General features: G+C 42.6%; 1 protein-coding gene across 1 annotated transcript in view; it reads right to left on the bottom strand.

The window, feature by feature from the left end:
• LOC139350625 (copine-8) overlaps nucleotides 1–20,305 on the bottom strand; it is a 63,764-nt gene extending 43,459 nt beyond the window's left edge. The window contains exons 1-3 of the mRNA XM_070992120.1: nucleotides 19,944–20,305; nucleotides 2,633–2,673; nucleotides 795–841 (exon numbers count right to left, since the gene is read on the bottom strand). Coding sequence (XP_070848221.1) covers nucleotides 795–841; nucleotides 2,633–2,673; nucleotides 19,944–20,041 — 186 coding nt within the window. The 5' untranslated portion in view covers nucleotides 20,042–20,305. The remainder of the gene's footprint in view (nucleotides 1–794; nucleotides 842–2,632; nucleotides 2,674–19,943) is intronic.
• Nucleotides 20,306–26,624: the final 6,319 nt, after the last annotated feature.

Genomic DNA, 26,624 nt, shown 5'->3' with positions numbered 1-26,624 from the left:
TGACTGTCAGCTTAATGAATGTATACTGGAGCTGATTTATGAACAAATACCTAATAAACTAATTAGTTTCAGCTGTATTTTAACCCAAACTGGCAAGTGTTAGCAAGCCAACACACTCATAATGGTGGACTTTGTTACCATTTTGCCTGCGAAACATCAGCATGTTAGCATTGCTACTGTCAACATGATAGCATGGTGATATTAGCACTTAGGCCAAAGCACCACTATGCTGAGTGCAGCCTGCTAACATAGCTATAAACAATGTACTGCCGTGCACATGAGCACACAACACCTCACGAGTCTCACAACAGCACTCTGGTCTCGCATGAAACCTCATCTTACAGTTGCTCATTTATTGTCACTGCCTCTGAAAAAAATGCTTTCAGTGGATGGACATGTCACCATTATTTTGTCTTTAAAACCAAAAAGGGGACAACATCACAGGACAATGCTTTCCAGCTGTAAAAGTGCGGTCATCCAAGGACCGGACATCCAACTTAAATAAACATTCAGAGGTAAAAATCAACTGTTCATGTTAATTCCACAGATATCCAGCTAGCTAAAGCTAATGTTAGCTTGCTAGCCGACCTATCAAAGACTATTACTACTACTACTACTGCTACAACTAGCACTAAGTACATTTAAATGTGTATAATTACCGCTTTTATTCTAAACATACAAATTTGTGGAGAACATAATACATATAACAACGAGACATTCGCATATTTGGTTTTGGATGGATTGGTAACAGGCCGTAAAGTGGCCACAGCACGCTCAGTGACACACACACTCACCTCTCTCCACTCCTTGTTGCCCATGCCTTGTGTGTAGAGAACACAGACTGTGAAGAACAGAGACACGTCACTCACAAAAGCAGAGCAACAAGCAAATAAACAAAAAACAAAACTCAAATATCAGAGTATTTGCAGGATTGGATTCATCTGAATATGACCATAAATGCATAAATTAGGAAACTACATCAAAGCACCTGATCGTTCTATTCATGAAGCCCCGGCATATAAATTACGCTACCATCTTCAGATGGCGAAAGACATCATCTCAGGCCATTATGCAATTTCCCGAAACAAGACAATTCACTAAAAGGCAAATTACAGAGCTCATCCATCACACACTTCATTTCTGGAGGCCTTTGATATTCTTTTCACATAAGTGACAGACAGCTGTAGTAGTGCAAGGATATAACGTGCACGTATACACACCCACACAGACAGAAAATATGTTTCTTTGGGGTCTGACAGAAGCAGACAGACAGATTTAAACCAATACTAGAAGGGACAACTCTTGCGGCTTATGAGCTGAACAGCTTCCTGTCTTTTTTCCACTTGTACCAGAGAGCCTTGTTTTTCTTTTTGGATCACTGCTCTTTACCTTTTAAAGGTATTTCTTAACAGCAAGTGACAAATCCAAGGTATCTCTGTATTTCCAGCTTTTCTTTCCTCTTCCCTTCACCTTCTTGCTCGTTCTTCAGCCCTGTCAGGCTGTTTCAGATCAGGAGGCCGAAGACACCGTGCTCAGCATAATCTCAAGTGCTACTCAGCATAAGAGCACGCTGAAAAGTGTGGGTGAAGCCTGAGCTCCTTTCTCCTCCACCTCCTCCTCTTCATGTTAATCACTGTCATCCTCATCATCGTGTTCATCACTGCCATCATCATCACCTTGAGTCATTTCTATCCCATGCTACTGTAAATGTGCTGACATACATGTTTGGCAAAGACAGTACGTGTGTGTGTGTGTGTGTGTGTGTGTGTGTGTGTGTGTGTGTGTGTGTGTGTGTGTGTGTGTGTGTGTGTGTGTGTGTGTGTGTGTGTGTGTTGGGCAGTCACTACAAAGCACCAAAACTCATCTTGATATCATAATATCAAATTCACACACACCTCAAGATGACAATTATCATCTTTGTTCGCAGTAATGATATTATTTCATTTCATTATGGCATGAATCCATGACAAACCCATGACACCAGTCCTGATGCCACTCCCATAACTCTCAATATGTTGGATGAAGAGGAGTTTTCAGGTCTCAAAATAAGTGAAGTTTCTGTCTAATAACTTCCTGCCTTGGCACTAGCAGTATTGTTATAATGATTTTAACAGTTGGAGAGGAGAGGAGAGGAGAGGAGAATTGCCACCCACTGTGTGAATCTATAGGGAGAAGGTTCTCAGTTGGCCTCATGCATTAGTCAGACCTGCCCTGAGCTGAGCCGAGCTCACACATTTAGTGAAAAAAAAAACACACAGACATAAGGAGTGACTCACGACTACATACGGCAAAAGACAAGACCTTCATTCGGCGCATAATTGATTTCTCACTCCCTTACGCACCACTTGGTCTCCTTATGTTCTTTTTTTTTTTTCATTTGTACTTTAATTTCTCTCTTTTCCATCCCTGCTTTCTCCTTATTATTTGGAGTTATATAAATAAAACTGACTTGACTTTTCAGATTTCCATCCATTACTTATTGCCGTTGCACAGTCCTCCTTCTGCTTCTTTCTTTCCTGTTCTCCCCATTTTGAAGCTCAGAAATTATCCAAGGTCTCTCTATGCGCAATCATGCACTGACAGAAACACAAACCGTGGGGGGATAGACAAACAGAGATGTGGTGGATCTTACTTGGGTCTGATTTGGAGAAGGTGTCCCTGTCCAGCAGGTTTCTGTGGAGACACAAAGAGGAAAGCAGTCAGAAACGCAGCTCATCTAAATGTGGCAGTGAATGCTTTTTAACACACAGCCTTTTTATGTACTATGCTGGCCATGAGTGGGCATGTTACCATCACGCTCCATCTACACTATGCCTGCAAAACTCTGATCTGAGCTGTGAAAACACAAAAAAATATCATAAATACTTGATTTACCACGGCATTAGACACAATACTGAGGCTTTTGCACTACTGGAGTTAATAATTTAGATGGCAACGTTGCAGCAAGTGAACAAACAACATCCGATTAAAGTCTACTGACCCTGGTAATGTCCTATATTTCTTTTTAACAACAAATCCCATGACACATGGAGTTTACTGACAGGTCGGCATTTTGGAAAACACAGATCTGTCAATGGTCTTTCATGAAAGAACATGAGCTTCTATCCACACCTGACATCAGAAGACAAACTGAGCGTTCAACATGGGCTCCACAGCACTGAGGATCACCAAAATTCCTCCTTTGCCACATATAAACAGTAGGAGCCCTAACAAGCACTTTTGCAAACAGCTCCTAAGCCCTTCCACCACAAACCACACTATCTTCAGGTCATGCAATGAAGCGCTGAGCGGTTTCAACTTCAATTCAGACTCTTTAACTATGGCTGACAGGTTTTCATGCTTGAAAACCACAAGGTCTAACAGCACACTCTCTGCGACCAGGGGAATATTGTGCAGTCTGGATTTCAGCCAAGACGGGCAATAATAAAATTGAGGAAGGAGGAGGGCTGTGGAAAAATTAAATGAGACCTTGTCATTAATTCTGATTGTGAATAATGAGATGAATGACTGTGATGACGATGGCACCTAATTGTTTAAAGAGGAGAGGAGACAGCGGGATCACTCGATGAGTTGAAATCTCTCCCTCTCTAATCCTCTTTCGTTCATCTATGTTATGTATTGTATGTGTTTAAGTCTTTCCTGGTTGTAGAAAAGGCCAATCAAAATGCTCTCAGTCATCCTTTCATACCCTGGGACAGTATGAGGCTTTGAAAGGTCTGAAACTCTGAAAGAGTCACGAAGCTACAAGCTGCTTTTCAGTCACAGTCTCTCGAACGGTAGCTGTTCTTTCTGTCAGCTCACTTTCAGTTGTCTCCATCTCTCTGTTCCTGTCTGTACTTTGCTCTCTTTTCCCTGTGTGAACTCATCAACACCATCTATGGCATTTTCTCTCTATCTCACTCTGTTGTGCTTGTTCTCAAAACAAAGAAACACCTCTGATATCCACTCGGTCCTTCCTGCTTGTTCACAGACTTGTCACTCACATATCGAATCGCTTAAATCAAATGTGCTGCATCGAGGCACCCTGCATACTGATTTGTCATCACTTTTACAAGACATTGGGGGAACCTGAAGCAGTTATTTGTAGAATTTGGCTCAGGTTTCACATGGCCAAAGGTGTATGTGTGTGTGTTTGCCAACTGTGTTGTCTGTCCACAGTAACAAAAGCAATGATGGACACAGAAATCCAGCTAAGATGCTGACATGGTGTACAAAAACCTCCTCATTCATACTTTTGTTTACATGCATTAAAGCATAAGCCTAACGAATGAGCCACTGTCATGTACCTCCACTGTTAAAAACACATGACTGAGCCACACAATTGCACAATTGTGAGAATTCCCATGATGCATGCTATTTACACGAGCTCCTTCAATGCTGACCTGTCCCTTTAACTAGCATTAAGACTACAAAAAGAATCTTTTTGATCCATCTGTTGTCAGCACGGAGCAGGTGGCGGTGAATTAAACTGATAAACCACTTTCACCATCTATTAATAGACCTGGACGTCAAAAGATGAATGCACACCTGCATGCTAGAAAATACAAACACTCATTTCTCGCTCTGAGTTGGGGGTACAGTTTAAGACGCGAGTTAAAATACACTTTTCTCCCTTTGAGAGAGAATTTGAGGCTCCACAGTCTATGACTGGCTGCTGCTCAAAGCACATCACACATGGTGGCACTCCAAATGGGCTCCTGGGCTCCCCCCTGCGCGTGTGTTGTGTGTGCGCGAGTGTGTGTTTTTGTGTGTGTGAGTAAGACACGTTTTCAGGATTTCCACTTCAGAGGATAATGTGAATGAGTCATGGCTCTCGCTCCTTTCTCTCACTCCTTCCCTCTTTTCATCCAGAGGCAGGCAGCGGAAAGCTAAAAGCTGCCATCCAAGTCACACAGAGGTCTGCGGGAATAAAAGGTACCACACTAAAATAGTGTTGGTATTTTGGGGGATTTTATGCCTTTAATTGTTCAAATGAATGACAGTACAAAAGATCTCTTAATGGAAAATAATGAAAATATCAATTAACTAATGGAATCCTACTGTTAATGGCAAAGTGAAGGGCTCATTCATCTCTAAAAATATTGATTTCTTCAATAGATTTCTCTGACGCTTTCAGCTTTGGGACGCCAAGATGCAGCCTTTCTCTCTTTCTCTCTCTCGCTCTCATCCTTCTTCACAAAAACAGAGCCTTTCGCATTTCTGCTGGCTCTCACTCTTTCTGGTGCCTGTCTGGTGCGTGCATGTTCATTCAGACTAAAAACACTTCTCAGTGCATCTCCTCCCTCTTGCCTCGAAATCACTTCATTGGATAGATTTTCCTCTTTCTCTCTTCCAGTATGTTACCGCTTCAAACTGAAGGCCACTCCAAAAAAAGAATGAACTTACGTAAAACCCTACATTTCACATAAACTAAAAAATACTATAAAAAGTGAACGTTGCACAAATAAATGCACATGCTGCCTCTGGTGATCTTCAGGTGTGAAATGCCATCTCTCTGCCAAAGCACACATCATATAGCAGCACCATTTTTAAACATTCACCTATGCAGCTTTTAAGGCAATTAGAGATTAGAGACCACACATGATGCAAAGCACCCCCATTAGATGATTACGAGGCTGGAGACATGGTCGCCAACCTTTTACCAAGAAGCAGTTAGCACATTCAGTGCTCACACGAGCTTGTGATGGAAAGAGACGTCATACGTTTGTGATGTGAAATGATTAGCCAGTGGTTCACTTTGGATAGATGCAACTACAGTTGGGTTTAGGTCACCGCAGTTTTGGTTAAACTCTGACATTTTTGTAAGAATTTCAAAATATGACACTCTATATGCACATACATGCATTGAAAAGATCCAGATTAGTGAAGCAAAGCATAGGCGTAGTTTATTTTTTCTGTCTCACAAAATGTGCCCACGCTGGATTAGCCTCGACGTACTCGCCGGATATGGCAGCGCTGATCTCAGATCTGATCAAAGCGTGTTGCTGTCAAACCATGCTTTCTCCTCCCTGGGGGTAACCTATACTAGAACAGTTCGCTGCCATCCTGGCCATGCCTCTGATGCATCACCTCCGACAGCTGTCAATCACAGCAACGGGAAGGGAAATCTGACACCAGATGGGCAGGAAACACACACACACACACACACACACACACTCCATGCTAATTTGCAGTCTCAATCTCCTTCTGAGAGATTTAATTTAAAAAATGACACAGTGGGACAGAAGACAGAGAAGAAGAGGGACTTAATGAGACAGAGAGATGGTGAGGCAGCATCTTCCACTGATATGACAACTCTGTAATTACGTGGAACGCCTGGTGGAGCTTCAATGTGGAGTCAGAGAGGGGGGTTATCTCTCCTGCTCTTCCACACAAACACACGCACGAGCTGAAGACACACCTCTGTGCATTTGCTTGTTGGGGGAGAGCCGCACGATAACGGCAGTATGGGGATGGTAACCATGGCAACTACTGACAGCCAATTGGGGCCACTTGACTGAACTGACTGACAGCTGTGTGTTGTTTTTTTCACCAGACTCGACAAGCAAGGGAGGCCATCAGTGTTGTGGTGTTTGTGGCATTCACCTTTCCACCTCTTTCCCCCAGTGCTCCTCTCCTCTCTAATGCAACTTCTGCTTTTCTTTTGATTTATTTTCCTCTTTTCCCTTCATCCTTCCTCATTTCCTTCTCTTTCATCTCCTGTTTACCCCTCTCTCCTTTCCCCATTTTGCCTCTTCTGTCTTAGCGGGTTTTCATTCACTCTCAGTCACTTCTAATGACTTAATTAGCTTAGAGTTAGTGGTGGAAAGTACATTAACTCAATTCCAGTGCTTAAGTACAATTTTGAGGCACTTGTATTTTGAGTATTTCCATTTTATGCAACTTTATGATTAATGTCCACAAAACCTCAGAGACTGACTACTATTTATTTTACAGCAACAGTTCCTCTTCTGATTATTATTATTTAAGATTAAGCCAGTGGTTCCCAACCTCTTTGGTTTGTGACCCCCTAGAAAAGTTTGGGCCCCTTGCCACATTGCTCTGTGCTGTTAGCCCATTTCCCATGAAATAAAATAATGGGAAAATGGGAAAAACCAAGACAGAAACAAAAACACTTAGAACATGTGAGAATATATTGTGAAAATACGTAGGCCTACAGTTACCGTACTTAAAATACATGCAGCAGCTACGTGTATACACCAGTGGAACACAAGCTGAAAGCTTATTGTATATAATAAACACAAGGCACCATGGAGTCCAAGTACATACGCCTATATGTTCTGCCCTTGTGGGATCTGCACTGTTTGGAGACATGTTGGAACGCATGATCAGGATTCAAGGAACGGTGCCAGCCAAGTGAAAGAGTTGGCCGACTCAGCTACAGCTTGGTTCACCTTGAACACAAATGACCACACTGTCTGCAGCACTACAGATGGAGCACTGCTGATGGTAAAGTTCAGGAAACGGGTGCTGCCCGAGCAGCAGCTATGTTCCACACATGCTGTGCACCTGGCTGTCACAGATGTGCTTTACCGCTGCCAAGAGGAGCTGCTCGCTGCCTGGGCCAGCCAATTTGAGTGCAAAGATGAGGAGGATGGCAATGACACCACCCGGCCTGCCGACGAGGACAAAGATGGGTATCAGCTGGTCAGGGAGAGGAAAGAAATGTACAGCAGCGTCGTAGGTCCAAAAAATAGTCAGGCTGTGGTCAGCAATGAAAAGCTGCAAGAATGCATAAGACGTAATCTTGGTCGAGAGCTGTCCCTGGTCCTGGATTGCCAAACCCACTAGAACAGTCTAGCAGATATGTTGCAAGACATTAAACTCAGCAGACCAGAGACCAAGACACTTGTCGGCATCAAGCCTGGACTCATCATCAGTGTTGGTCAGCTCAGCCTTACAAAACAGCTCACCTCTTGCCTGAAACCAGTGAAGATGGGAGTAAAGTGAAGTGAGTTGTAAAAGATGTTAAAATGTTCTACATATCGTTCTATATTTAGCCCACTGTACTGGCTTAGATGCGCACTGCACAATGTTTAAAACGCTGAAGTAAAGATAAAGAAATGTTCTGTTTATTTGGAGTGATAATTGACTTTATTACTATATCTAGCACTGCTTGTCCGCTCCAGAGGGCTCGCAGCCTGGCAGCGGTCTCTGAACGCTATCAGAATATGGATTCCATCTCATCTTATTATAATGACTTTGGAAAAGCAAGTTAATTGCTTCAACAAATTTCTCTTTTTTATACAATGAAGACCTGCCAGATATCACTTCCACAGGGCTGTTTCTCTCAGCAGACACAGATCACAAGCAACGAACTTGGCATTTCATAGTCCTTGCAGCTATAGCAAAGTTCAAGCTGCATCTGAAGTGCATATAAATCCCACTGACAGAGAGAAGCAGCAGCAGCCTCAGTTACCTGAAATGACCTGAAGTTTAAGTATGTTTTTGAATGCATAATAATCCCATTAAAGCAGTCTATTACTGATTCCATCATTCATTCATGTTGCTTAGGCTAATGTAGCTCTTCTAATGAAGTAAAACCCTCTACAGGCAACTTAATCACTACAACAGAACCAGCTCCTACGTGAGGATGGAATTATCCTTCCTGTCATTCAGATTCAGGTAACCTCACTTGTTTTAACATGAGGTGTCACTCCTGATGTGTGCCATCACCAGACACTTATTCTACTGGCTGGTTTTCTTCTGATCGTTTATTTTTAATGAAGTGGTATTTCTGGTAATTTCCCACCGATTCGGCCGCTCCTCCTACAGCTGCTTCATACCCCGAACCTGCTGCTCTCAAGCTCCATACATGCTGTGCTGTCTTTTCATCACATATCTTCTGCTTCAGTTCTGCTTCCTCAAACTTCCTCTGGCCCTATGTGAGCATTTCATACACTTCCTCTTATTCTACACTCCTTTTAGATCATTAGTCTTCTTTATTATGACATTATCCTTTATTCCAACATCCCTCCATCTCTCCTGTCTCCTGTTCTGTCATCCTCTGGAAATGGGGGTTTCTCAGAGAGAGCCCAGAGTGTTTATTCCTGTTGTGGCTTCTGTCTGTCTTCTTCTTTCCCACCTTACTCTGCCTTTCTCTCTTTCAATGTGTCTGCCTCTCTCTTAGTTTGACCGTGACCTGAATAGGCTCTGTGCAGACTACACCACCTCACTGAACTAGATACAGTTACACATGTAAATACTCATAGAGAAACACAGGAACCTTTATATGGTTTAATGTCTTTGCAGTTCAAATACCCCGGACGTCCACCGCATCACAGATGCAGACAAAAACAAATGAAAACAGAGCAATATTGCTTCACGATATGTGTAGGTCCAGTATTCCAGATCTAATAAACCTTGGATACACCTACTCAATAAACAAGATAAAGAACTCACACACACTAGCAATGCTAAAGATACCGCTGGCTGGAAAACAAAGAGGCTATTTTTGCTGTGGTGACTAATCTGAAATTAGAGTCCATGTGTGACTGTAAACACCAGCAAAAGAAAGAAGAAAGAATGACGCCCCGAGAGAGATGCAATACACTTTTGTGATAACCAAAATGATGTTACATTCCTGACAGAAAACGGCACTGGCATGAATATTCCTCCTGATGCATTATCCCACTGCAGTGCCCATACACTCATGAGGGGCTGAGAAGTGCATTAAATTGTGTAAAATAAGGTGAGCTCTATTACAAATAGACGTATATCCAGTGTGAGTCTAGCAGCACAGGGAGAGAGCAGGACAAAAACTTGCTCATTACTAAACGAGACTCCACTTCTCCGCTTCACTATTCAGGTACTAGCGGTCAGAGATCAACGATCTCCGCCTCTGCCCTTATTTTCTCCTAAGGGTCAATCATTTCTCAGGAGACAAAGAAGAGGCAGTTCTGGGGAAACTCATTTCACTCCAATCCATGAAACCACAATGAGCTGGAGTGTGAATGCTGGGGCAGCGCAAGCAACCCTTTCACCTCACTGGGACTCCTCTCATTAAATGTTAATGACAAAAATACTGTGCTAATGGAGCTTTAAGGGCTTGTTACACAGGTAGAACACACCTCATTCATTATGCAGACTGGAAGGGCCAAATCACAGACTACTCCAGGACGAGTCATAGATTTAAAGAGAAACATGACTTTAATGTCAAGATGATAGTTTGAAAGTAAAACTGTCGTCGTATCCTCTTCATGTCACTTTGTTCACCGTTGGGATGTTAAACAAGCTGTTTAGATCTATACTATTGCTTTTACATTCAAATAAACATCCTATTCTCTAGGCCTTTCATGCACTTCTCGTTATCACATCAAGCACCGCTGGACTCTTCGCTGTGTGTGTGAGTGTGTGTGTGTAGCCGTGCTTAGCAACAGACCAGGAATATTCTTGGAAACATGAGGAGCGAGAGGAGACAACTGGGCATGCTCAGATGTTCTCAACAGGTCGCTGAGCACAGTGCTACAGGTACCTGCGTCTCTCTTTCTTTGTGTCCTTTCTCTCATCTTTTCTCCATCACGTCTTTCCCTCTGCATTATTACTGATCCATCCAATTTACTTGTGATGACGATTTGTTACAGAGCGTGAAGAAAAGCACATGCTTGCACAATTCCCCAATCTCTCTCTCTCTCTCACACACACACACACACACACACACACACACACACACACACACATGCTTACACACTGAAGGGGAGCATCAGCAGCTTGTATTCTCTCTGTGCTTCTCTAAGAGGGCTGCCCTAATTCTTCTTGACAAGGGCTGGGAGAGCCAAGAGAACATCGCACACACACACACGCACACACACACCACTATCCATTTACACACAGACATGTGCAGCAAAAAACAAATCAGTCATGGACAACACAGAGGCACACATCTGTGTTAGTGGCGTTTTACCTTAATTGCCTTTGTCACTGATTTCAGTGCAGTCTAGTCCAACTCGCCCATAGTTTCTCCCATAAACACATGTCACTGGACTCCGAATACCCATAACTGTCAATATGATAAAGGTCTCAGCTGCTTTACAGACAGAGCAGGTGGGTGGGAGGGTGATATAAAGACAAAAAGATGTTATTTGTCTCATTATACGTTTTTTACTATTTACGCTTAGGCATATACTTTATTCTTTTACTGCAATGTCAGTGTCAATAAATGGGACATGCTCAGATTGTGTTTGTCAAGCAGCCAAGAATACAGAATATTGGACAGTGTGAGTGTGTATGCATGTGTTTGTGTTAATGTTTTGATCAGGCTACTCAGAGCTAATATATGAACAAAGAAGGAAGATGAGAGGTATTCCCCTTGTTACTCCCCTCACACAGTTTTAAACTCTGGACCTCTCCTTTTTCTCCATGTGCTGTGGCCTTCGTGCAACGTTATCAACAGGATGCCAAGTGTGTGTGTTTGTGCATGTGGGGGAAAATAGAGAGACATGCTTGGACATGCAGGCTGAGGCCAGGGGCTTCTACATGAGAGAGAGGGGGAGACAGACAGAGCGGGAGGCAGCATCCCTGGAGGAATTCAAACAGCCTCTGTGCTATGTGACCGGGATGGAGATGACTTCATTAGGCCAGCCAGTTTCTCTCTCTCGCCCCTCTGTCTCGGTCTCTCTCTGGCTGTGAGGGTGATTTACTGTATGTCAAGTAATCTCACTTGTCAAATAATCTAAATCTGCGTTGCAATGACAATGTGAGATCTTGGTGTGCAGCATTGCGCATTTCTTTTGTGAGGAAAAATCAGATAAAGCCAAATTCTACCTCAGTGTCCCACCCAAAATGTCAAAAAAATAAATCTAATTGAGCTGGCAGAGTTTAGTGGAGATTTTTTTTTGTTTTGTTTTATTATGTCCCACGGGAGGCAATCTACATCTGAGTAAAAATAAAATGTCAGCGTCAAATGTGATCTTATTTTATGTGTGTGTGTGTCACTTGCACTGAAAATGTCATCAGCTGTCTGACTGATGGTCGGCACAGCAATACACATATCTGAGAATGGGTGTGCGTGCGTGAGTGTTTAAATGCATGTGTGCACATTCTGTGCGTGCTATGTGTGTGTCAGCCTATGTGCAATCCTTCATCTGAACTGCTCCCTAAGGCTCTCTGCTGTACATCTTGGTGGCTATTGATGAATCGAGTTGCTATTAGGACTTTCTCAGATGGCCCACTGAACAGAGCTTTTAACACCTGCTTGACCCAGAGGTCAACAGGTCTCACTGCTCATTTAGTCTCCATGAATATTCTAAAAACATCCTAGAAGGATGTCTTATATACACTTCATCTCTCACACTGCAAATCCAACAGAAAACCCATATGAGTACATAGCTGTGATAGAATTCTGCAAATATTCGCCATCTTCTGCATATCATTTGTCAAAACCAACTTTTCAGGAATTAAGCACTGAAAAAGCAATAGTAAGTCCCTAACTCACAACCACCCGTCTTTGACTCAGGTCAGCTTGCCTTTGTGTACTGATGTGAAAGGAGTGTTTGCCTGTGAGTGTGTCCTTGAGTCCACGCTTTATCACCTGCATTTTAAAATAACACTACAGCTGTCTAACCTTGAGAGTAAGGTCAACGTGTAACACCTATCACTGCTCCACTTATTACTTCTGCATGTAGTGGAGTGATACACAGCTGGTTTGTGTATGTGTGTGTGTGTGTGTGTTTGCGCAGCCCTTGACCTTTGCCAATGACTCGCTCTCCCTGTCCGTCAGATCTTTATCAATCCTTTTTCTCACCGCCGCTATACATCTTGATGTATGGGGTAAAGGCATTATATCACGGTGTGGTTTGCGTGCGTGTGTTCTCAAAATGTGTGCGGCATGGGGTGCAATTAAACACACATGTTGTAACACAGTGCACATAGCGACTGGTGAGTTATGTAGAAAACCACCCACAGCGAAACAGTAACAGTAGGAAGGGGGTCGATAGTAATTCCCTCCGACTGCAGTAACTTCCACCGAGTGCATGAATCTTTACTGACCTGACTAGAAAAAGCCCAAACCTGATTACAGAATAGGAGTACGGCCTCCAACACACAAAAATGTGCAAGACACCCAAGACAATGGCATCAATGCATGGCATCTCAGAAAGAGTTTCTTCAATATAGCTTTGTCTCACTGATTGCCATCACCCCTGTGCTCTCATCCAAAATCATTTGTGCTCCCTGCTGTTCAGAACCACATGTAAACAGACAGAAAGAGTTAGCGGCTGTCGTCATCGCGCACATTCATGCACACATCCTTTTGTGCTTTTGGCTGGCATTGAACCAGCGCGCAGCAGGCGACCCTGTCTTTCCTTCAAAGCAATGGTTGTCAGCGGCGTCTTCAATAAGAGAACCATAATGTGAGCTCTAAGGGGCCAAAAAGGTCAATGCAATCACTTCCCATAGACAGAGTGGGAGTGAGTGACCTGAAAATAGATAGCGGGTTGAGAATGACTCGCAGTGTTTAAGGGCAGGGTTGCATGGTAAATGGTTCACCCCTGATGCTTGGAGTAAAATGAAAGGCTGTGTGGGGGAGATCCTCTGTAGTTGCTGTACAAGAGAAATTTTAAAATGTGAATCAGTGCAATCCACATCAATGACGTCCACAATTGGCACTAGATACAATCTAAGAGTCATATCGTGAATGGAAGAACAACATTAGCTTTACTTTATCTCATTAAAAAATACCTTGACACTAAATACTTCTCCACTAGCAATGCCTCATGCATCAATGTGTAACTTAGCGCAGAATAGGAAATATCTGACACTGATCAGGCCGTCACTGGCCATGGGCAATCATGCTGAAAACCAGACGATTCCGGTCACCGACTGATCGACTGGTGCATCTGCATCCTGGAATCCAGAAAAAAAAATTAGAAATGTCAAGCTTTTCCTTTACTTTTAACTGAAATGTTCAAAGTCTGTATCTGTTTTTGTCAGATCGAGCCTTACACAACCTACATTTACCCAACCTACTTTTCATCTTTTCCTTGGCTGTGGCCCAATAACGTGAAGTGTTTTCCCCCTCTCTGCTTCCCAAGGTGAGATTCAACCACATCTCTGTTTTCACATTGCTTAAGTCCATCTCTCTATCTGTGGTTACTTGTGCTCTCTCTCTAACTGTCTTGAACAATGGAGGCCTGAACTTTGCTCTAAAGTCAATACAGAGACTGAAATGCACAGCAGTCACAAGATGTATCTCTAGGTCTCGGCTTCGGCCTGATTAAACAGTCCATCCCTTCATATCTCAGGTCTCAGTGGGTTGTAGATTACATCTATTTGTATCCGGCAGCCACATCTCAGCGCTCATGGTGGTGTAATATTCCTTTCAATATCAACATTACAATGACACACTGATCACATTGCATCCTGAAGATTTTGTCCTTTGTCTTATATACGTGCACCAGCCTGCAGCCGAACTGTTCTGACCTCCTATAATGCTCTTGATTGAAATACAAATGCTGGCTTTTGGCAGCTTCACTCCAAATCTTTTCGCACAATATCATCCTTAAAAAAAAAAACAATCCATTGTCTTTACAACCTACATCGAGCACTGGCTTATGCAGACTTGTTTGTGTTGATAAAACAAAGAAAACTGCCATATGAACAAATTCCTTTAGCGAGCAAAGCTATACAGACTTACCACAAAAAGAACTCACTAAGAAGCAAAAGACAGCTGGCAGGGTCACAGTGTGTTTACATCAAACAAATACACACACGGCCAAAGCCACGGACACACAAACACAAACAAAGTTCTTACAATAAAAGACCGCCTGTGTAGGCAACAGGACCGGTAGACAGACAGACAGACAAGCTATTCTCTGGGTAGAAATTAGTAAGTCATGCCAGAAAAGTGACAGAAGGGCGAGCAAGGAATAATATGGGTATGGGAGTATGCAGCTGGTAGTGAGAGATCAAATGCAAATGTTAAAGAAAATCTGCATCAAACAACTGTACACAATCAATAAGAGGAAACACTGAGCTGTCCCAAGAGATAAGCCTAAACCACCATTACGTAATGGGTATTTTAACTCATAATTGGCATGACAAGAAACACCTAAAGCTGCAGAACTACTTGCTTGAAGCTAATACGATGACACATTTTTTGAGTGAATCCATTAGGATCACAGCAGTCGCGTGTCCCAGCCTTCAGGCCTGCACAAATATGACCTCGTTTTCAAATTTGGCCTCTTTTTTCCCAAACCAGCCTTTACTGAACTTAGCAAGAACAATTTGTGTACACACGGACTGCCAAAGCTGCCTAATATGAGGAGACAATATGACTTAACTTTCACTCAGACTCAATGGTCATACCCAGAACCATGTGTTCTCATTTGTCTGCAGTTTGTACGAACGCCTACATGCAGGACAAAGCCAGGCCTAACCATGCAAAAAAACACCTGTCTCCCATTTTTTTCATATATGTCACAATCAATTTGTAGTGGCAACAGTGGATGCTGGAAAGAGATGCCTCTATTAATCCTTACCATTGCCTGACAGCAGAGAGAAGGTAGACAGGGGAAGGAGGAATCTGAGCATTATTACTGTCAACAGCTACGATGTTGGCTGACAGTGCTGGGATGCATGGCAAGACAGAGAGAAGGACTGGGAGAGAGAGAGAGAGAGAGAGAGAGAGAGAGAGAGAGAGAGAGAGAGTGAGAGAGAGAGAGAGAGAGAGAGAGAGAGAGAGAGAGAGAGAGATGGAGAAAGATGTGTCAAGCTGTCTGAAAGACATTGGGAGGGACAAACAGTTTTGATTCTTCTTAAAAGCCTGAACCTTTTTATCTCTCAGTCATTCTGGGGCTCTGGGGCTTGTTTGTGTGTGTTATTTCTTACTTTGGGATCACTCTTGAAGGAAAAGGACTTCCTGGAGACTACAGACTACATAAATAATGAGAAACGAAGCAATTATATTATTATTATTATTATATTAAATATGGATGTCGTCTCTGTGATGTCACCCATAGGTTTCTGAAGAGCCATTGTGGGCAAAGAGATGGAGCATGGTTAGAGCTGAATGAAGCCTGGTTGCTGAAACCTAGCAGTCAAAGCAGCCATGCCCATAATTATGCATAACTTTATGGCTTAACATAATTGAACAACTGAGATACATAAAAATTCACCCCCATACAGTTGCCATGATTGGGAAAATTTGCAATAGAGATCAAAATCTTTTTTGTACCAGGCTGTAAGCATGTCTATTCCTGATGTAAAGCTGGACATTTTAAAATGGGGGCCTATGGGGATTGACTCACTTTTGGAATCAAGCCTCAAGTGGCCATTTGAGGAACTGCACAGTTTGCAAAGTGTGCTGACTCCCAAAACACGCTATATATATTTTTGCAATATTAACTTGAGACATTCTCTGCAAACACACGCTTTCTTCAACTTTGCTCTAAGCATGTCGCTCACTGGAAATATGGGAAATATTTTTGTGTGCGTGTGTCTGCGTGCGTGTGTTAAAAACAGCTAACAGCCCGTGTGTTGGCCTGATCGATGACCATAATGGAATATTTGGGCTTAAGGCCATTCACAGCAGAGTCCCCTGGTAACACTAAAGTGCATCAGGGAGTAATTTATTCTTCTGTGACTGTTGGGAGTGTGGGTGAGGAATGGTTTCTGCGTACGGTCATTCACATATGTACACCTACACAGTATGTGTGAACATACTTTTATGTGTGTGTGCTTTTGTGCGACGCAGTAGGGCAGAGTTGGTAGCATATTGATCCAAGCTGATACCTTGAGTTCTCCCATCGATCAGCAAAATGTCTCCAGCTCACTGCTGAGTCTTAGCAATGCTCCTGCTTCATAGCCCCATAGCATCAGAGCATTATCTGAATTAGCTGGAGATACAGGCTAAGAGAAGTCAATATTTCTGCAACAGTTATGCCACCACTGACTATCCAACATGAGGAGAGCTACTTCAAATCTGCTCCAAGTGTGTCAGCCTCTTTTCCTTCTCTTTGGCTTTCTTCTCTCTCTTTCCCTCATTTGGAAAATCTCCATTTTAACGAGCCATTCAGTCTTAAAAAAGCTTAATAAGTATGCATATGAAACTGAAAGTGAAAATGAGAGATAACTGTCACTTGCTGGCAAATTTCAAACAGGTGACGACATCTTAAAACCAGAAAGTACACTCAAAGTATTCCAGGAATGCTGATTTGCCTTGGACATAAGCCAAAACAACATCTCCTCTTTGCAGATTGTTGCACTCACACTTAAGACGTAGGACTTAAGTGTGGATTGAAACCTTTTTCTCTCTCATCCTCGATCAGCTGTGAATGACAGTGACTATCACTGCAGCCACATTACACATATAAGAATCGACATCGTCCAAAGCCACCACTCATTCAGATTGCTCTCTCCTAAGTCATTGTCTCCTCAGTGAGATTTCTCACTCTAACCCCCCCCCCCACACACACACACACAGGGGGGAACTTTAATAAAAGTAGTAACCATGGTGATATTGTACACTGCCCGTTGTGTCCGCTTACAAAAACAATGAAAGTGTGCACGCAGGCACACACCTGGCCGTAACCATGGCATTCCCGCTCTGCCTCAGGTTGGGGGTGGGAGGACAGCCACCAAAACATATAACCCCCCCTCGCCCCCCCGGGGGTGGTTGAGGAGCTGGGTGACTCAGGCATTAGCAAACTCTGCCAAACATCTTCATATATTCTTTTTCGCAAAAGATGACATGATCTCTCTGTTACTAAGGAGATAACACCTCCTGGAGGTGCTGTATCTGAGGAGCTCAGGAAGCTGTTTCTGTCCACTCCTATAAGGCGAAGAAAACCTACAGCACCAGGGCAATCGATGCCATTTCCACACATGTGAAAACAGTCCCAAAACACACTGAGTCGTGCATTTAAGTTCAATCAAATTTAGAACATTTTATTTAGGGCCCAAATGTGCAACACTCTTATTAAAGCAGCTCCTGGAAACTGAAATGATTCATGACTTTATGCAGCGTGTTTAAAGCTAAATCCACTTTTAAAATCAAATTCTACAATTTGCAACACAGCTGTCAGAACTGCCTTCAGTTTAAAGACAACACAAACATCTCAACTCTTCAAATTTCATCCCAATCTGACCATTGAGACATCATGTTTGAGGGGAAAAAGCAATCAAAACCACAACTATGCACCAGTAAGAGGAATACTGCCAAAATGAACACAGCAACAACGTAAACATGCAAATTTTCAGTTCTATCCGTCCAAGCCCTGCGAAGGAAAGTGACTTTCTAGTTCCCATGAAAAGTTTCCGAGAAGATTTCTATTCAACATTTGAAGAACTGCAGCTGAGACAGATTTAGATATCATCAGACAAACAGGCACACTGCACGGTCTACTATTAACACTCACATCAATACAGACGAAGTCCAACACACAGAATCCTACTGAGTGTTTGAGTATTTTAACAGAATATCTTATGTAGACATCTGCACACACCTCTGGAAATAATACCAGGCTGGATCTGCGCAGATAAGACTTGATGGTATCGCTGTTGAAAAGAAAAACTGTAACCTATTTTACGATGATAGTGCAGCTTCAGGCGTGTGACGGGAAAGCATTCATCTTCAAGCTTTTTTTTTCTTTGTATGATTTATTTTCCCTATTCTAAGCCTTTAAATGTGTATTCAGCAACCTCTTCGTGGTTAAAAAAGCATCACTGACATGACCTATTTGCTCTGATGGTGGTGACACATTTAATTGGATTCCCATACAGGGGGCTCCTGAGAACATGTGGCTGACCTGTGAAGCATCCAGCCTGTAGCCGACTGTGGCTCACCAGTCCGGCTCAAACAACACATTTTCTGCATTCCTCACCCTGCTTGTGTACAGAGGGAAATCAATCCCTGAATGAGAAAGAAAGACCCTTTCAAAGAGGGTTAAATACGCAGCAGCCTGCTCACCCCCTGCTTTCTCTGTCTGTTCCCATCACGTCACATAACAAACACGCACTCGCGCGTTCACACACTAACAGCAAGCAATGCTTTTAATGCATTTTATTTGTTTTGATACGGCAAAATGATGCCTTAGTCTTGACAGGCGACCGACCAGGAACGACCAGTGTCAGCAGTCAAACACGGCAAATGACAGCAACAACTATAAAGAGGCGCAACACACACACACACACACACACACACACACACACACACACACACACACACACACACACACACAGTATGAAATGTCCACATAATTAGGAATTAACTCACTCATTCGCATCCTCGTGCGCTTTGCTGACACAATGGCGGGATTCCCACACAAACTATACAGTGTCTTTAACATCAAATCATCAGTTTACACATTGCACATCATATTTCTATCTCCTATGGCATCACTATATTGCTGTATACTTGTATAATGTCTTTAATTGTGACTATATATCCGACTTTGTGTTTGTGAAACACGTTTTTCTCTGATTATTACTGTAAACAAGCTAATGGCTGTAATGTTAATGTCATACAGTAGCGTGAGGCTATGCGTCTCTGGTACTTAAAAGTGAGTTTGAGCGGACCTGATATGGGGCTGAAACGTTACAGTATTAACTTAGCAGTCACATGTTACATGTAAGTTTGCTGTATTAGTCCTGTGTAGGTGTTATAATTATTAAATAGCTATTATAGCTGGATTTAATAGGGCTGAAGTGGAGTAAAAGTGGCAAACTGGCATCACATCTCTCTAAGTTAGCTAGCGTTGCTAGTCTTTAAGGTAATCTTACAGCAATAATGCTACGACAATTTTACGTTCAATCGCCAGAAATGGCGTAAATGTGACATTTTTCACGCAGTTTTCAGCGCCATAGCCTTTGAAAACACGTTACAGTGAAACTAAACAGAAACTTGGACAGAGTTAAAGTGCAGGTGACTTCCAGCTGCGCTTCACAGCTCGGTGTTTTTCCGTAACCCTGTTCGACTAAAACTAGGTTAGACAGACACATTCCCCTACCTGCAGGACACTGTGATTTCAACTTTGGTGGCCGGAATAGACGCGTTGAGCGGGTCGAAGTCGCCTATCGACGCCATGTTTAAAAAACTGTTGTTCATCCTGTCAAAAAAAGGGGTTTTGCTTTGCCTTTTCCCGTTTGCTGTGGTCCAGCCCCTTTTAATGAGCGACGAAAGAGGACGGGGAAAAACTGTGAGTGCGCCTCCTCGGCGAGAAGTGGAGCAAAGGTGCCAGAGAGAGGGAGGGAGAGGCTGCGAGATGTGATGTCACTCCTCCCTCTCTCCTCCTCTGTGTGTGTGTGTTTCTCTCCTCTCCTGCTCCCTTCCCTCTGTCTTTATGCCTCTCTGCCACCTCCTTCCCCTCTCGCTGTCTGCCTCTCACTCTCTCAATTCACTTCACTTCAGTTGACTTCAGTACATTTAAAATTCAGTGCTTCGGATTTACTGGCATGGAAGTAATAACAATGATACAATCATCAAGAAAATAGGAGAAATTTGCCATGAAAATTCTTTCCTGTGTGTGTGTGTGTGTGTGTGTGTGTGTGTGTGTGTGTGTGTGTGTGTGTGTGTGTGTGTGTGTGTGTGTGTGTGTGGACGTTTCCCCTGCCCTCAATGCTCTCATTCACACCAGTTTACTTCAGTTCAGTGTGGGTTTCTGGCATGAAAAACTCCTTCTTGCATGGCCAGATTACCCCTTTAGGAAGCCTGGGGCAAAAAAATGCCCCTGATGATGTCATCAGGCTTATTTCAGCTGGGCCTTGTCCGTGTTGCAAATAGCAGGTGTGGAGTTTGAAATATGTTACCTGGCAAGAAGTGTCAAATGGAAGACATTATTGATTTGCACCATTGGTGCAGTGCATTCAGTCCGTCTTCCACACACTCCTCTGGTCTCAGATGTCTGTGAGGAGATTATTATTATAGTATTAACATTATCTGTGTGTGTGTAGAAACACTAAGAAGTCTCTCTCTGTTTCCTCTCCTCTCCCTCGCTCTCTCTCTCCACACTATGAGGATAAGCATCTGATATAATTAACTGAAAGGGAGACCCTCCGCTGGTAGAGAAGACAATGACAGCATGATGAATGTGAGCGAATCAGGAGGAGAGTCACATAATGAGGACATTATGTGTGTGTGTTTCCATAAAAAACCTAGAGTACATTGAACTGTTTCGCTCTCCGTGTGTGTTTGTGGAGACTCTGTTAGAAAACGTGAAAGAAATATCTGATATAGTAGCCCTGTATGTGCGTGTATATGTGTCTCTTCCTCACAAGTATCCCAAACCGCCCTGCTGGTGAAAGAGAAAGTGCCTGCTTACTTTTGCTGCGCGCAGTGTGTTGCCATAAGTGCGAATGTCTATGTGTGTGTGCAAGCATCATGTTTAGATGATAGGAGTCATAGGAATTGAAAATGACGCATCTCAGTATTACTCAGTGTGTTTACTGGCAAACCATGTCTCTAAATATAGCTGGCTTACAGACACACATGCACTGACACGCCCTGGGACAGATGTATGGCACGGTGGGGAAAAACCATCAGGGCACCTTTGGGCAAACATTATGCCACTGCTCCGTGACCACATGGGTGGGCGGGGTGGATGGTACCCACATACGGTGGGTACAGGCAGAAAGACAGAAGACGCTTGTGTGAGAGAGCGTCACATCATCATCGTCACATGTAACGCCACACAGCGGGGGCATGTGCGGAAGGGGGCATGGGGTGGCACTGACCACCCCTGAAATCTGACTGGCTACTCCAAATGCCACCCCATTATCAGATCTGCCTAGTGAGAGACAGGACCTTAGATTGAACTCAGTGCCTGATGAGTACTTTTTAATGTGCATTGTTTTCTTGCGTATGTAGCTACTTTTAGAGGTATAATTTCTTTTTAGTTAAAGACAGTTAAATTCTATCCCTTCACAGCCGAGTTAATGTGAATTTACAAGTGGTCGCAGCAAAACTTTGTCTCTTACTTAATATAACATTAGTAGCTTTCTTCCTTGAATGCGATCAGGATGTGTAATCCATCCTCCCTCCCAAGCAAGCTGGAAAAATACACCCACGCTCTGTGTAGTTCCCCTTTTGCTGATTGAATCAGCGTCACAGTGATGGATGGCAAACACAACTTTGTAGCTTTGTTGCATCTAGAATAATAAAGATAACTCTTTTCAACTGTCAAAACAACTGCTTGTTTGTCACATTTTGCTTCGTATCACTCGGTGTTGGCCATTGTGAAATCTTATGTTGTGACTGAATGTGCTGTGTCGTTCAGTGCCACAGGTGGAGGCTGCTGAGAGCGGCCCTGATGGATGTTTCCCTGCGCCTTTTACTGATGTGAGCGACTCAGACTGTCGGGACAAGGCAACAGCAGGCAGGAAGTACTGTGTTCCTTGTCATCCCCTGAAAACAAACAAATAAACAAACAAAATAAACACTGATCAAGCTTTAGCTGCAGGTCTTGTCGCTCTGTGTGCATTCCCAGATCTCTGCTTCACAGAAGATCAGGACTTGCAGAGAAGCAGAGGACTGAAGAAATGCATTGCAGCCATGCCAGGGAGATGATGTAAATAACTGTAAATAGGTGTAAAATAACTGACACAAACAAGGTAATTTGCTATAAATAGACAATACTGCTTCATATTTCTGTCTGGACAGGTTTTTGGATGCATATATACCCATGTGCATCCCTTGTTTCATGGTTTTGTGTTGTCATGTGTTCCAAGAGATTATATATTGAAAAAAATGTTTCAGTCCATGCTGGAAGACCGTCCATTTATCATAATTTAGCTACTGAATCCCTGAACATGCAAACAACATGAAGCCATTTTTCACAAATGCATTTCTTCATAATGACCAGACACAGGCATAATGACAATCTCATGCATCTATATAAAAAGAGCACAGTACATTCACCACAAATGTGTTTGTAATGATGGAAATAATAGAATATAATATGAATAGATAGATATGATAGAAATGTTTGTTGAGCTTTTCGTCCATACATTTTACCTGAAATTTGTGGTATGATGTCTTTCATCTCAGGCCACTGCATTTACTTCTTTACATCTAATGTTTTCAGAAACAAAATGATGCATCCAGGACACAGATAAGTAGATCCAGGCACTCCATGCACTTGACTACATTCTGCATTTCAAATGTGTTTTAGTTAAGAAAATGTCCATTTTTAAAAAAATTTTTTTTTTTTTTAGCTATTCTGGAGCTTTTGATCATATGACATGATCTTCGTCATAAAATTGTAAATGTGCAGACTTTCATTTTCACCTGAAGGTCAAAGTTCATTCTGGACCTTGGAGACAGCAGAAAGAGAAAGCAATCTCACTACAAGGTCCATTTCGTAGCTGTTCTGGAGCTTTTGGTCATCAGTATGCTTTAATTTGAACTTTTTGTGGTAACTGATGAAGCGAGTTGGGGGGAAGTCAAAATATAGCTGTCTTATTTGCATTTGAGCCAAACTGTTAGTATTAAAAGTCAGGTTTGGTATTATTTAGAAGAGATGCTGATGCATACTGGGCGTATGCTGGATTTGGACACATGGCATGACAAACATGGTGTGACGTGTGTTGCTCTGTGAGGCTGTATACTTGCAGAATGCTGTACTATGATGTTCAGCAGGTAATGCGTTCACCATCTTAGCATGTCAGCATGCTAATATTGCTAATTAGAACCAGACAGAAAGTACAGCTAAGGCTGATGGGAATATCATAAATTTTGCAGGTATTCGTGGCAGATAGGAGCATGAATGGATGTTTCATGGCAACCCATCCAATAGAGATATTGTGTGATGGTCAACATTGCCATCTGTAGATCTGCACCATTAGCATGGACATTTGGTCAGTTACAACCAAGCCTGCATTACCTGGTGTAAAAAGTCCCAGCTAGTTCTAATTTGTAATGTGCTCATAACTCTCCACTACACAGGGTTCAACTGGAGGGCTCCCTACATTTAATAGTTACTGACTCTTTCCACACACTTGAGACTGACCTGCTCTTACATGGAGAGAGCTTCCTTCTCTCTAATGTATACACAGAGCACACACTTCACATGCTCACTATGGCTGCTGCTATCAGCTACATCTCTCTCTCTCCATTTCCTCCTGTTCACATACATGTTCAAGATCTCCTCCATGGTGTTCATCTCCCTTAGTCCTCCTCCTCCTCCTCATGCTGGTCTTTTGGTTGAGAGTTAAAAACTCAAGCTGATTCAGTAAATGAAACACAGATGTCATATCTTCCAAAGGCACTGCCCTCTAATTTCATGCTAAAACGCTTTTGCCGGCGTATTAAAAATGTTGCTCTTTCCAGTCTGTTTTGCTTGATAACTGAGATCCGCCAGGAGGGGACAAGGTTGATTTCTGTAGCCACATTAAGAGAGCGAGCAGCAGTATCACGGCTCATCAGTTCTGGTCATAAAGCAGCAGTGCTGGTATTTTTAGCCGAAGGATTCACTCTGTGGACATTCAGAGATAGGAGCCGGGGTGGTGAATATTGACCCTGTCCTCCTGAGCCTCATTGCCGCTTAGATAAACGTCCTTAACTACCACTTGGCTGTCTCTGCCTGTTTTCCCCACACCTTATCTCTTCCTTCTTCCCTTTTTCTGCTTTCTGCTTCTGTCTCAGCCACATCTTCTCCCATCTATTCCGCTTTTGTTTCCATATGGCTGTCAGACAAATAAAATGCAAATTAGGTGTGTTTTTGTCATACCGCAGGTTGAAGCGCATAGCTCGCTGAATGTCTGAAAACAAAAGATTCTTGCTGCTAATGATGTCCATATTTATTTCATGATTTCACCCAGACAACAATGACATGCACAGTAAAATTCTCTAATGCACCAACTAATGGCCAAACAATGCTGGAAAGATCATCCAAAGTACATCATTATATTTTCAACAAATGCATTTTTATGTTTGTTTTTATGTACTTTCTTCAAACAAATACTGGAGCCTGCACACAAACAGGGCTAATTCTCATCCCAGGCCATTTCACATAGAAATGAACCTGTATTGATTTTAATCCCTCAGTAAATACAAAGCACCTGCAGCTGTACAAATCACATTATTCGGATGGACTTAACTTGGAAACAAGAGCATCCGGTGGAGCCATCACCAATCAATGTGCTCACTGAGCAGATTAGTGGTGGATACATTATCCGAACTCATCATAGATTATGCCACAATTAAACTGAAAGTGGAACTCTCAGCCCACGCCCGCTGTGTGAGGAGTCATTATTGATTTCTGGTGGAACTTGATCATCTGGCTTGTGCACTGGTGTGCCAGGAATATGAGTATCGTTTCATTCCCACAGGCGGTAAACATCCGGAACAGCTGGAAGGACAGAGACGAGGTAGTCAAGTATGAAAGAACTTGTTTCCCTATTGATCTCTATAGATTTCTGTGACTCAATCACCTGACCGGTCATTGGCCTGGATTGTAAAATTGAACAATTAGATGACTGTGAGCTGAGATAGTTTCACAGAAGTCAGATTCATGGGCGTACACAGGGTCACAATGTACTGTTGACTGTACTTCTTTCAAATGTCACAACAATGGAGTGGAATTTCTGGTAATATTCATAATCATGCGAAAATCTAGATAGTATCTGAGGAAGGGTTACTAGATACTATTTAGGTTTTTTTTTTTTTTTTTTTTTTAGAGCTGATGAGAAAAATAGCCATAATAAAGCAATAGATTGTGACGACTATCATGATTGTTTGTTATATGAAGCTACAGTCAAGGATGCTAGAATATGCTAGCTAAGCTACATGAATCCTCTGTTTAATGTGTAAAGAATAGATATAGAAAAACATCTTGTTTTGCTGTGTAGTGAACTTTAGAAGTGCTGATTGGTGGCTGAGCAAGAGGCAACCACTGGGGCTGATAAGTGCGAAAGATGGCAGTTCCTCAAATGGCCACCTGAGGCTGGCTCCAAATGTGAGTCAATCCCCATAGACCTCCATATTAAAATGGCCAGCTTTAAAACAGAAATAAACAGCATTTTACGGCATGGTGCAAAAAGAGGGTTTGTTTTATATCTCTAATTTCCCTGTTTATGACAACTGTACTGGGAGGAATTATTATATAACTCACTCAATGAATTTACTTTAAGGCTTAAGGTTATGCAGTGACAGCTAGCTGCTAGGCTTTAGCAACCAAACTTGGTTGAGCATCAATATTACTAAGCTGCTAAAGAAAATACTACTTATACAATAAACCAAGAAAGTTTGTTAGTTAACTACTGAATACTATATGCAACCAATGTGATCCTCTCTTATATGTGTTTGTATGTGAGCATACATACACGGACAAGATCGCAAGCTGATTTCCATGCTGACAATGTTATGACATGATGCAAAATCACTTAGCAAAATGCTGTCAAAAACAGCAGAGAAAATAAGGAAATAACTTATGTTAATTAGGTTGAACAGTATATTGTGGGTGTGTGTTGTGTCATCCGAAAGCACTCATTAGTTTAAAGTACAGGAGAAAAGAAGCGCGCTCAAGGTAGCGTGAGGCAACCACGAGTCAATGCTCTGCTCCTGCGAGGCCAATTAACACTCTGCTGCTCTCAGTACAGCTGAACATTAAATATTGATCCTTCCGTCACTGTTCACATTAATTTGTGTCTTCAGGGGGAGTTTCTTACCCTTTTCCACCTCTCTCCATTTCTGT

This window comes from Chaetodon trifascialis, chromosome 22, assembly GCF_039877785.1.
Source record: "Chaetodon trifascialis isolate fChaTrf1 chromosome 22, fChaTrf1.hap1, whole genome shotgun sequence".
Taxonomy (NCBI): Eukaryota; Metazoa; Chordata; class Actinopteri; order Chaetodontiformes; family Chaetodontidae; genus Chaetodon; species Chaetodon trifascialis.
This window is presented reverse-complemented; position numbering and strand designations above follow the sequence as displayed.